We start from the raw sequence: 12,460 nt of genomic DNA on the forward strand, positions 1-12,460 counted from the left end.
AGCAACAGCTGCAATCAGTTTCTCCTCTGTGTTGGCTATGGGAACTAAAATGCTAAGATCAGAATTAAAGTTTAAGAAAACATTTCACAGCGAAAGAATATAAATGGAACACATCTGCCGTCTGATTGGCCGTTGCTTGACTCTGTCTCTGCTCATTTGCATAAAGTTGAACTTTGCGCAACCTTTTTTTTCTTTCTTTTTTTTTTCTTTCTTTTTTTTTTGCCAAGTCGCAGTGATTTTGTCACAAGGCGACTAGCAGCGCTATGTCGCTTAGTGTACCCCAGTGACCATGGAAATGAATGACTTCCAGCCACTTGATCGCCTGTTGTTGCGGATGGTGTGAGCGCAGGGTTAGAGTACAATCGTAGCTTACATATAGTAAGTAATGTATGGGTCTCTTGAATGGAATAAGTGTATCTGTCAAGTCAAATTAATTTATAAAGCATATATAAAAACAATTTCCTTCGACCAAAGTAAAGACATTATAAACTGATTTAAAAAAAAAAAGGCAAAGAGAGAACTGTGCAAATAATTAAGATAGATCCCAAACACACATGACAGAAATGTATGGAGCAGCCAAAAGTCAGGGGGTAATTTAGTTTTTAGGAGGGTTTTGAAGGAGGCATACAAACCAGTTTTCCAAAGGTGGAATGAAGAGGACGAGCAAGAATGTACATGTTAATACCGGTTTGCAGGTAGGCCGATGTGATTCCTTCCTGGAAAGCCTGCAACAAGGATTTGAACATTAATCCATACACAAGTGTAGTCTTTTGATTTTCTTTTATCCTGGTATGAGATGCAGCCCTTTACCAGTTTTATGAAACTGGTCAGTTCTTATGAGTTTTACAAGTGGTGAGATTTCAAAGCAATTTAAATGAGAAATGATCATTAGGAAATATGACTCACACTCAACACATTTGAAATGAGGCTGACTTTACTGTTGTTGTTAATCAACCAGACAAAATTGAAAAGGCAACAGACAAACTAAAGAAAGTGTGTGCAGGACTATTGTATTTGCAGTCACATTTGCAGGAAGTCCACCTTACAGCACAGTTTACACAGCCTTGATGACTTAATACTTGGAAGAGGCAATTTGCCAAAAATAATAAAAAATATTATTTGGGAAATGCTTTCATACACTGCAATATAAACATTTTAATTTGTCACTGCTTGACACAAATGGTACAAAAGCATCTTATCCGCTATACAGTTTATGCCCCATGTGGTAACTGGCTTCAATAGCAAGCACAGAGGCAAAAATGTCTCAACAGACTTGCCAAAAGGGCAGTGATAGCCAAGTAAATTCAACCAGCCTGAAACAAACTTAAACAGAAATGTTTTCTCACTGCTCATGGATACTGTACTCAATGACTGAATGAACTGTTGCAATAGTGATCACACGTACTTCCAACGATTGCGCTTCACTGGTTAACAGTATAGATTGGTATATGAGCAGTAGATTCATGGTATTCATAGGCGGGTACAATGCATTGTAGTGCATTGTGCCTGTAGATGAAAGAATCACTCCTTTCAATGGGTGAAGAAACCTGGAAATTAGTTGGTTGTTAATTGTTTTTGTTTTCCCTTGACAGCTTTTCATGGTTTAAGGAGACAGTAGCCAGAGATGTATCTCTATTCATTTTGTAAAAAGAATGCAGTAACTGCGGGAAGGAAAGATTTGTCTCAATCTCAATCACTGAATCGCTATAGTTACACTCAAAATGGACATACAAATTTGTAGTGTATATGACATTATCTATCTACGTATAGGATCAGACAGTATTGACTTAATCTGCGGATATTCGTATATTTTATAACTATTTGAAATACAAAAAGAAATAAGTAAAACAGTAAATAAAACTGTTGATCTAGATGAGAATGTCATAATGGCGTGTGGGGTACGATGACATGCCTGGCTTTGGCACACGTGTTTGCATTAAACCATTAGACAGACTTTGTTCACATCAACAAGTTAAATCTTGTGGAAGAGCTTAACAGTTTAGTGAAACGGCTGTTTCTCATGGTACTATTCTTTGAGGTCACTGGCTATGCATTTTGATGCCTAGTAGGTCTAGTATAAAGTGCATGCATACACATACGTGCACACATACAGGCTCCAAATAAGTCCTTCTAGGCATATTGACGCAAATATTATCAATACCCCGCTGACCTTGGAACTCAGGCCCAGCACACAGAGGTGAGTTAACTTAGGGGCTCATAGTCTCTGGCTTGGTTTTCATGGCTGATTCAGTTTCACCACAGGAAGACACTGAACCAACCAAAAGAGAAAAACACTGGCTTGTGTTGTATGTTAATTGGAATTGGACATTGTAGAGGCCTATATGTTAAGTGATGCAATAAAAGCCCACATTATTATAGTTTGTGTTCTTGTAGCTTTAGACTGTTATATCATTGGTTTGGAAAACTGCGCATACACTGGACTGTATGGACTGCTACTCTAATGTGGCCATTTGTCTTTCTTTTTTATCTCCCTATGCACAGTATCCATTTTAATCCTTCTGCCTGTCAGAGGCAGACAACGCTGTCTCTCACAGGGACCGCTAGACCTTTCCTTCTCTTGAGAGACGGCTAAGGGTGTTTGGAGCCCTGTTACTCTTCTTCTTTTTTTTTCTTTTTTTTAAAAGCCAGCCAATGTTAAAGGTCACTGCAGACGTAATTGAGCATTGATGGCTGTGGCCTTTCTGTATTTCATTTTCTTTTTCTTTTTTCTTGCCTCACCCTCTCCTTCCTGTTTTATTATTTGCCTCCAGCTTGCTAGGAATCTCCCACCACGGACCATTGGATATCCATGGACGTTGGCCTTTGGCACATCGAAACATGGCATGAGCATTAAAACTCTATACAGAACCATGCAAGGGCAGGACACTCCTGTGCTTATGGTGATAAAAGACAGCGACGGCCAGGTAGGCTTCAAATTCAGCACACAAAAAAAAAAACACCTACTGAAATTAGGCTTGACAAAAAACACGTGCACTTAAATACCTTTCCTTTTTTCTTCCCTGGTTGGCTGATGAAAAAACAACTACAAAAGCAAAATGCTCCTACTTCAGTTTGCTGTGATATGCTTTAGTTAAAGTGTTTTATTCTGCTGGCCTGTTATTTTGGCCTTAATGCTACCCTGTAGTACAGTAGTATAGGCTAGGTTAAGAGGAGGGGGGATGATTGGTGAGCAGCAGTATGGTTTCATGCCACGAAAGCACTACAGATGCAACATTTGCTTTAAAAATGTTGAATTAGAAGTATAGAGAAGGCCAGAAAGAGTTACATTGTGTCTTTGTGGGTTTCGAGAAAGCACATGACAGGGTGCCAAGAGAGTAGGTGTGGTATTGTATGAGGAAGTCGGGAGTGGCAGAGAAGTATGTAGGAGTGGTGCAGTATGTATGAAGGCAGTGTGGTAGTGGTGAGGTGTGCGGTAGGAAAGACAGATGGGTTCAAGGTGGAGGTGGGATACATCAAGGATCGGCTCTGAGCCCTTTCTTATTTGTAATGGTGATGGACAGGTTGATGGACTAGATCAGGCAGGAGTCTCCGTGGACTGTGATGTTTGCGGATGACATTGTGAGCTGTAGTAGTGAGAGTAGGGTGCAGGTTGAGGAGAGCCAGGAGAGGTGGAGGTATGCACTGGAGAGAAGAGGAATCAAAGTCAGTTGGAGCAAGACGGAATACATATGTGTGAATGAGAGGGAGGACAGTGGAATGGTGAGGATGCAAGGAGTAGAGGTGGCGAAGGTGGATGAATTTAAATTTTTGGGGTCAACTGTTCAAAGTAACAGGGAGTGTGGAAGAGAGGTGAAGAAGAGAGTGCAGTTAGGGTGGAGTGGGTGGAGAAGAGTGTCGGGAATGATTTGCGACAGAAGAGTACCAGCAAGAGTGTAAGGGAAGGTTTACAAGACGGTACTGAGACCAGCTATGTTGTATGGTTTGGAGACGGTGGCACTGACAAAAAGACAGGAGGTGGAGCTGGAGGTGGCAGAGTTGAAGATGCTAAGATTTTCCTTGGGAGTGACGAAGAAGGACAGGATGACGGATGAATATATTAGAGGGACAGCTCAAATTGGACGTTTTGGAGACAAAGCAAGATAAGTAAGATTGAGATGGCTTGGGCATGTGTGGAGGAGAGATGCTGGAGTATATTGGGAGAAGGCTGCTGACGAGCTGCCAGGCAAGAGTAAAAGAGGGGCGCCCGGGTAGCGTAGCGGTCTATTCCATTGCCTACCAACACAGGATCGCCGAGTCGAATCCCCGTGTTACCTCCGGCTTGGTCTGGCGTCTCTACAGACACAATTGGCCGTGTCTGCGGGTGGGAAGTCGGATGTGGCTATGTCGCTGCACTAGCGCCTCCTCTGGTCGGTTGGGGCGCCCCCGGATCGGTAGAGAGGGGGTGGAGCAGTGAACGGGACGGCTCAAAAAGAGCGGGGTAATTGGCCAGATACAAATTGGGGATTGGCGGGGGGTAAAAGAGGAAGGGCAAAGAGGAGGTTTATGGATGTGGTGAGGGAGGACATGCAGGTGGTTGGTGTAACAAAGGACAATACAGAGGACAGGGAGAGGTGGAAACGGATGATCCGCTGTGGCGACCCCTAACGGGAGCAGCCAAAAGTAGTAGTAGTAGATTTTGTATAAGAAAATTAGGGATATTATTATATAGAACATATGTTATTGTTCCCATAGTATTATGGGAACAATACCCCCCTCCCTTCTGTGTACCACATCTGTGTGAAGCATCTTGACATACTTGAAGGCAGATGTTCAACAGTAGAAGTTTGTATGTAATGTATAAAAAACTGCATTCAAATGAGAACCCATGATAAAAATAGCTTAACATTTTTTAAATGTACTTGCAGTATTCATAGTGATTTGTGGTGGTTAATGATTATTTTGAAATAAGTCACTAAAAGACATTTATTGCCTATAGTTAACATGTAGGCTGCAGGAAAACGTGTTACTCATCTTATTCATGTTACTTCCATTCCTGTGGCGGCCCCACATAGTGATCACTTTATTTGCTGCAACTTCAATATGAGTGCAAAATGTCTTAACAACCTCTGTTAGTGCTTTCCTCTTACGTCACGTCACACATCTCCATGGTTTTAAAACCAGGCAGCCTATTATTGACGAGGCAGTGTTCAGACACAAGTAGCTTGTCAAAATAGTGGGGCTGAACTGAATGACCTTTTAGCTATTAAACAAATTTTTAATAGCCAGTGACCCATTGGTCAGTTGAGTTGGGCCATTGCAACAGTTGTATACAATTTTGAACAGCATCATTGGGTGGCAGTGGCTCAGGAGGTGGAGCAGGTCGTCTGGTAACCGGAGGGTTGCAGATTCGATCCTCGGCTCCTCCGTGCAAAAATGTTGGTGTCCCTGAGCAAGACATTTAACCCCTAACTGCTCCTGATGAGCTGGTTGTTGCTTTGCAAGGTTGACACCGCCATTGGTGTGTGAGTGTGGGTGGGTGAATGTAAGGCATTAATTGTAAAGCGCTTTTAGTGGCTGTCGCAGCTAGAAAACTGCTATATAAAATGCAGTCCCTTTTACCATTTGTCATCTTTGAAATCTTTTAACTGTCACATTTGGTAACTAGCCATCCCAGAAAGTTGAATCAGCTCATCTGGACACAACATTTAATGGGAGAAACGTTTCATCACTCATCTAAGTGACTTCAGTGAGTGATGATTCAACTTTGTGGGATTTCCTTACCTGGATTATTGAGCATGCATCAAGGCATAGTAACTAGCCACTTTTATAAATTGTGCCGCCCTAAAGCAATAGTGCTACTAAGATAAGATAAAGTTGTATCATTTTAGCAATGCATAAACATTCCAATGGATTTATTTGCTAATGGAAAATCAAACAATCTCTTATTCAGATGAATAGGCTATGTCAAGTGAGAAGGTTAAAGTTATGTGCCTGCCAACTGAAACCGAGCAAATATGTACCCAAGTTTGTTTTTCCTGAATGTGATGTGTATATATTGTGTGTAGCAAGACAGCCTGCTGGCAGCTGTGCACAGTATCTTCTGCACTTTGTCAGTGATAGTTGACGTTTTCATGTACGCCACTTGGTGTTTATTGCACACAACAAGTCAATCAGATCGTTGACATGCAAATCTGTACAACTACTGTAGTGGGATCAATGCCACTAAGGCACTACAGTTCTCTGATTGTGCAGCTGAATATCCAGTTTAAACCACCAACCAATTTATTTGCTGATTTTTTTTAATTTTTTTTTTTACACAAAACAAAACTGTTGTACAAGTACTTTTTTGTGTGTGTTCCACTAGGTGTTTGGAGCATTAGCATCTGAACCCTTTAAGGTCAGCGATGGCTTTTATGGCACCGGAGAGACCTTCCTTTTCACCTTCAACCCAGAGTTTGAGGTACACTTTCCACAGTTCTGAAATTATGATAAACCAATTGAATCACATCAACTCCAACTTTTCAAGTTGATTTATTTTTTTCTATTTACTATTTTGTTGTGTAAACATGTAAAGGCTTACTCCTTACAAGGGGTATAAAACAGTTTTGATTTTAAATAGGTTATATTTCAAATGCTGCTTATTGTGGGCAAATATGTTGCAGATGGCTTTACATGGGCTGTTGAAATGGCATATTGGTAAATTCAAACCTTGGCCAAAATATTTCAGCTGTCAGCAAAATTAGAGCAGACATCTCAAGAGAGTCATTGTTACATGAACACATATTGGTTTTACTTGTTTCATCTTTATAATGGCTTCCATAATTCTGTCAGCCATTTCTGTCTGAAGGGCTGAGTATGAAGGCGTTAAGACTTGAGTGTTGTCTTTGTCTTTATCGAAACCAAAATGAATTTACCTAGTGTTTTTAATAAGCTCTGAACAGCAATGTAAGGTGTAGCCTGGAGGGGATTATGCATGCGTGTGTGTGTGGCTAATCTCACAAATTACTGGCCCATCTGCCTAAAAATTTTCTGTGCACAGTTATAACTGTATGATGAAGAACCTCTCATGGTTGCGGTGATTAAAAACCTTCGAAAAACGTTTGTTCTCGCTATCACAGTTCCCTCTCCTCATTCATTTTCTAGCTCGCTCAACCAACGCTGCTTTCCGTTGCTGCCTGCTCTGTGTCAAACGTGCGCATGCGCGACTCACATCTACGGTTCAGTTGTGAGTCTTGAAAAGAAACGAGAAGTCGATCGTATTTTGCAAGCCAGCAAATAATTCACTGTTGATCTCAGCACTGGAGGAACACTGGAGGAACAAAAAACAATTTGCCTTATTCACTTCGCCGACACGCGGAAGTGTCATAGTCTCCGGTGTTAAACTCCACCATGAAAATACAATATCAAGAGTATCATTTATCAGTCACAGCTGGAAGTCATCTCAGTAGCTACAATAAAACATGTCCAATAGCTGAGCTATGTTTTCTTAGTGTTGTTTAATGAATGAAAGTCACAGAGTAAGGCATCCAGGTAGCATAGCAGTCTATTCCATAGCCTACCAACACGGCGATTGCTGGTACGAATCCCTGTGTTACCTCTGGTTTGGTTGGGTGTCATGTGGGTATGTGTCGTGGTCGCTGCACTAGCGCCTCCTATGGTCGGTCGGGACGCCTGTTCAAGGGGGAGGGAGAACTGGGGGGCATAGCGTAATCAGGTGAAAAGACGCAGCTGGCCACTCCACATGTATCGGAAGAAGCATGTGGTAGTCTGCAGCCCTCCCCGGATCAGCAGAGGGGGTGGAGCAGTGACTGGGCTGGCTCGGAAGAGTGGGGTAATTGTCTAAGTACAATTGGGGAGAAAAGGTGGGGAACCCCCACCCCCCAAAAAAAGAAGAACGTCACAGATCAGCCATTCGCCTTGATTCATTTCATATCATGAAAACTGTGGCAGTTAAACACATTTGAAGTCTTTTCTTACTGGTGTTTCGTTGCTTCAGAATGAATGAAAGTAAATCAGCAGAGCAGCCATTCACCTTCATTCATTTTCCATTACAAAAACCGTGATGAGTTAACACATTTGATGTCTCTCAAAAAGAGCTTTGAAATTATGATAGCCTGATCTCTGTCATTTTATGTCAGACTTGGTCGCTTTCGTGCAAGGGTCCACCTAGGAGGCTGCACATCACCAGACTGACGGGGAAAATGTTTTTATTAGGTAGATTTTTTTTTTTTAAAGGTACTTCCCTTGTCTCAGATTCTGTTTGTGATATCCATGGACAGGATGTCAAGGCGCAGCCAAGGTGAGGAGTGTGTCCATTTTGGGAACCTCAGAATTGCATCTCTGCTCTTCACAGATGATGTGGTTTTGTTGGCTTCATCAGAACGTGACCTCCAGCGCGCACTGGGGCGGTTTGCAGCTGACTGTGAAATGGCTGGGATGAGAGTCAGCACCTCCAAGTCTGAGACCATGGTTCTCTTCCGGAAAATGGTGGATTGCTCCCTCCGGGTTGGGGATGAGTTGTTAGCTCAATTGAAGGAGTTCAAGTATCTCGGGGTCTTGTCCATGAGTGAGGGTAGGATGAAGCGGGAAATTGACAGGCGGACTGGTGCAGCATCAGCAGTAATACGGATGTACCAGACTGTCATGGTGAAGAGGGAGCTGAGCCAGAAGGCAAAGCTCTCAATTTACCAGTCAATCTTGGTTTCAACCCTAACCTATGGTCATGAACTTTGGGTAGTGACCGAAAGGGTGAGATCGCGGATACAAGCGGCTGAAATTAGTTTCCTCCGTAGGGTGTCTGGGCTCAGCCTTAGCGATAGGGTGAAGAGCTCGGACATGCGGAGGGAGCTCGGAGTAGAGCCGCTGCTCTTTCGCGTAGAAAGGGAGCCAGTTGAGGTTGTTTGAGCATCTGATTAGGATGCCTCCGGGGCGCCTTTCTTTGGAGGTTTTCCTGGTATGTCCAACTGGGAGGAGACCCCAGGGTAGACCCAGAACTCGCTGGAGGGACTACATGTCCAATCTGGCCTTGGAACGCCTTGGGATCCCCCAGGAGGAGGTAGAGGGCGTTGCTGGGGAGAGAGAAGTCTGGAGTGCCCTACTTAGCTTGCTGCCACTGCGACACGATCCTGGAAAAGCGACTGATGATGAGATGAGATTAGATTTTGTTTTTTAGCTTGAACGCTGCCTAATAACTTTTTTTCCCATAAACCCCATTCAATCAACTTGGGCATGTCGTAAAAGTCTTATAATGGCAGGGAGAAACACTGTTTTACTGTCTGTGTGTATGTGTGTGTACGGGGAAGGGCGATAACGTCCGCCTGGTGGAGATCTGCATTCTACTGAGTGCACTCCTCTAGTTTTACAATTGTGTTCGTCATTCCTGAACCCATTGTCATAAATGTGAGTGCATGACATAGGCATGCCTATTGTTGAAAGAAAACTAGTATCATGCAATGTAAACAATGAGGATTTTATCTCAGAACCCCTATTGTACACTGTGTGTCTCTAACAGGTGTACAAATGGACAGGTGACAACATGTTCTTCATCAAAGGAGATATGGACTCCTTAGCTTTTGGTGGAGGAAGGTGAGCACTTGTCACTTTTGATGCAGTAGCCATACATACTTATGTCCAGTTATTGATGGTAGCAATTGACATAAATGAGATAATGTGCATCGACTGAATCTAGTTACACAGTGTAACATTAATGGGCAGCGTACAGGACATAAATGAAGAATCCCAACAGATTTTACAGCACAGTCAAAACAACTGGCAACCCTAATCATTTACAGTGAGCAAGATTTTGCTTGTGTGCAGGTATATGTGTAAACAATCTAATAATTGTGCATGAAAATCCGATTTAAGTTAAGTTGATTTTCTGATGCATCCTTCTCTTCTAGCGGGGAGTTTGGCCTGTGGCTGGACGGTGACCTTTACCATGGCAGGAGTCACTCCTGTAAAACATTTGGGAACCCCATGCTGTCCAAGAAAGAGGATTTCTATGTGCAGGACATAGAGATCTGGTCATTTGAATAACACAGCACTAAACGGCACAGGGGGAAAAAAACAAGTCCTGAAAAGGATAAAGGAGTCATCCTCCTTTAGAACAATGGCAACGTCCCAAACCTAACTGCACATCACCAGGGCTCCCCAGGCAGGAAGCCATTTATTGGATGCTTGTTGTGCGTTACTACTGCAGTTATTACAGAGCTTTTTTTCTTTGTGAAAAATTACGTTCGTGTGTATCTTGTTACAGCCTTGTGCAGCGTCTTTGCAGAGTAGGGGGGAGTGTGTGTGTGTGTGTGTGTGTGTGTGTGTGTGTGTGTGTGTGTGTAAAACAGTAAAAAAAAAAACAGGGTAAAAAGAAGGAGAGAAGGGTTTTTGTAAGGATAAAGAGAGGGAAGTGGGACGAGAGAGAAAGAAGAGCCTTTAAGGGCCTTGAAGAAGGAAGGTCCATCGGAGCTACTCTCCCTTGAGAGATGGTGAAGATGATGGAGGCTCAGGTTTGGGACTGCCGTGGGAAGACAGAACTGCCCCTACTAGACCAGATTCTGTATCTTGAATTGTACAGAAAATCGCGGCGTCCCCACCACCCTCTCTTAACCCCTCCCCACAACTTTGTTCAGTTGGTAGGATGGTTTCTCACTATGTGTGTGCTGTCAGCCTTGACGGAGAGAGACCCGGATGGCGGGAAGGGGGAGGGGCAAAAAAAAACAACAACAGGCGCACTGACGGAGGCAAAACACATTCCATTGCTCTTGGTGGTGGTGGAGTATCAAAACAAGTGCACCGGTCCAGATTTGCGGTAAGAAATGCAAGTGGCGTCAGCAGCGGGATACGACAAACACTTAACTCGGAGATGGGTGAATGCTGTCGGGGTGGAATGAGGTCTTGACAGTACGTCTTGGGTTGTCTTCTGAGGCTAAACTGTAGAGTATCGTGTATTGTAGTCCTCCTGTTGTTCATCGTCATAGCACACCATCTCAAAGCACATAGCTATAATCAGAATACCCATCGTCGTAACGTTCTGTTCAGTTGGTGTACGTGTGAGTCCAGCTCACGCCAGCTCCTCCTTCAGGAAGCTGCGTGTACTGTTCGTAGACAGTAACGTGTTGCAATAGATTTGTGGAATATGCAAATTACTGTCCTGTGACCTCAGATAACGCGGGTTGTGGCACTTTTGCCGTTACCTGCCACTCTTTCGAGAGAGAAACTTGTAAAGCTCTTACGTCTTGATACACAATTGCTTTTCTGGGTATAATTTGAAAAGCGTGGTTAACTGTTTTACATGCATATATGACAATTATATATATTAGTATATATGATTATATATGGATATATATAATCATATATATTGCTGTTAAGTGTGACAGTGATCTTTTTGTGCTGATATTTCAGCTGTTACAAATATAATGTATATTACCCTGTAAATTAATGTTAAAATAGTAGATTTGTTCCTATATATATAAATACATATACTATATAAATATATATAAAGTGTGGATTGGTGGGTTGCTTCTAGCACTTTAATCTGGTGTAAAAGCGTCGATGCCAGGTTCTTAGATTCTCTTAGCTGTAGCTGTACAGTAATCTTTTTGTTTAGATCATGAAGATGTTAACCATTAGTAGAAAGCTTGCTGCTACCAATATCAAAAAGGGTATACCCTAATGCTCTGTGTGTCTTAAAAGGAGGATTAGCTAAACGGTGGGTGGGGGGGGTGTTGAGAAAATCCTTGTGCGGGGCATGGGTTCCCTCCTCGTGGCTGTGTGCTGGGTCTTTCTTAGCGAGGTAAGTAGGTCCACCAACTCATTACAGGCAGATTGGGGGGTAAAAGGGATGTACAAGCAGCTTTCTCTGCAACCCCCCGCCCTCCTCTTCCACACCAGTATTTGTGTCCTTGTGGAGAGTCACGGAGTGATAAGGATACTTCCTCTAATTATTTCACCAGAATACAATGTACCAGTGATGTATAAATACCAATAAAGCAAATAAATTGTTGTAACCTGGGATGTGCCTGGATGAATGATTTTGCTCTTTCTTCTTTTCTTTTTTTTACTTGATCTTTCTTAACCCGGATAGTCACATCAAAACTGGAATCTATAATAAACTTGGGTTGGATCATTTTTGAAAATATTGTTTCACAGTTGCAACAGAGAAGTAAGTGTTGTTTGGGGGTTTATTGCATCCAAACCCCTCTGAAAGTGCTTACTAAGTCGGTCACGCTCTCGGGCGCTTGCAAACTTTATAAAACTAAATTGATTAACTTAACAACTTAACAGTTTACGTGCCCAGCATGTACACTTGTCTTGGGAGCTGATAAACTAACTCGGTGATATTTAACAAAGTGCCATAGGAAGCCGCCTGTATGCAGATCTCCTTACCAACCCAGGTCTCTGGCACACAGCTGGCTCATTTGTCTTTCACTAAGTGTGCATCAGACACACTTATACAAAATGAATACCTGTCAATACTGCCTGCCTTCCACTGGAATGACGCTTTTCTTACAATATCAGTGGGCTA

The 12,460-nt window shown here is 42.7% G+C and overlaps 1 protein-coding gene across 4 annotated transcripts in view; it reads left to right on the forward strand.

Moving 5' to 3' along the window:
* The window catches only part of oxr1a (oxidation resistance 1a), a 242,236-nt gene extending 230,294 nt beyond the window's left edge, over window positions 1–11,942 (forward strand). For all 4 annotated transcript variants that reach the window (XM_056285873.1, XM_056285875.1, XM_056285876.1 and 1 more), the window contains 4 exons: window positions 2,772–2,924; window positions 6,305–6,400; window positions 9,452–9,525; window positions 9,840–11,942. In XM_056285873.1, coding sequence (XP_056141848.1) covers window positions 2,772–2,924; window positions 6,305–6,400; window positions 9,452–9,525; window positions 9,840–9,975 — 459 coding nt within the window. In that variant the 3' untranslated portion in view covers window positions 9,976–11,942. The remainder of the gene's footprint in view (window positions 1–2,771; window positions 2,925–6,304; window positions 6,401–9,451; window positions 9,526–9,839) is intronic.
* Window positions 11,943–12,460: the final 518 nt, after the last annotated feature.

Source organism: Lampris incognitus, chromosome 9, assembly GCF_029633865.1.
Source record: "Lampris incognitus isolate fLamInc1 chromosome 9, fLamInc1.hap2, whole genome shotgun sequence".
Classification (NCBI taxonomy): domain Eukaryota; kingdom Metazoa; phylum Chordata; class Actinopteri; order Lampriformes; family Lampridae; genus Lampris; species Lampris incognitus.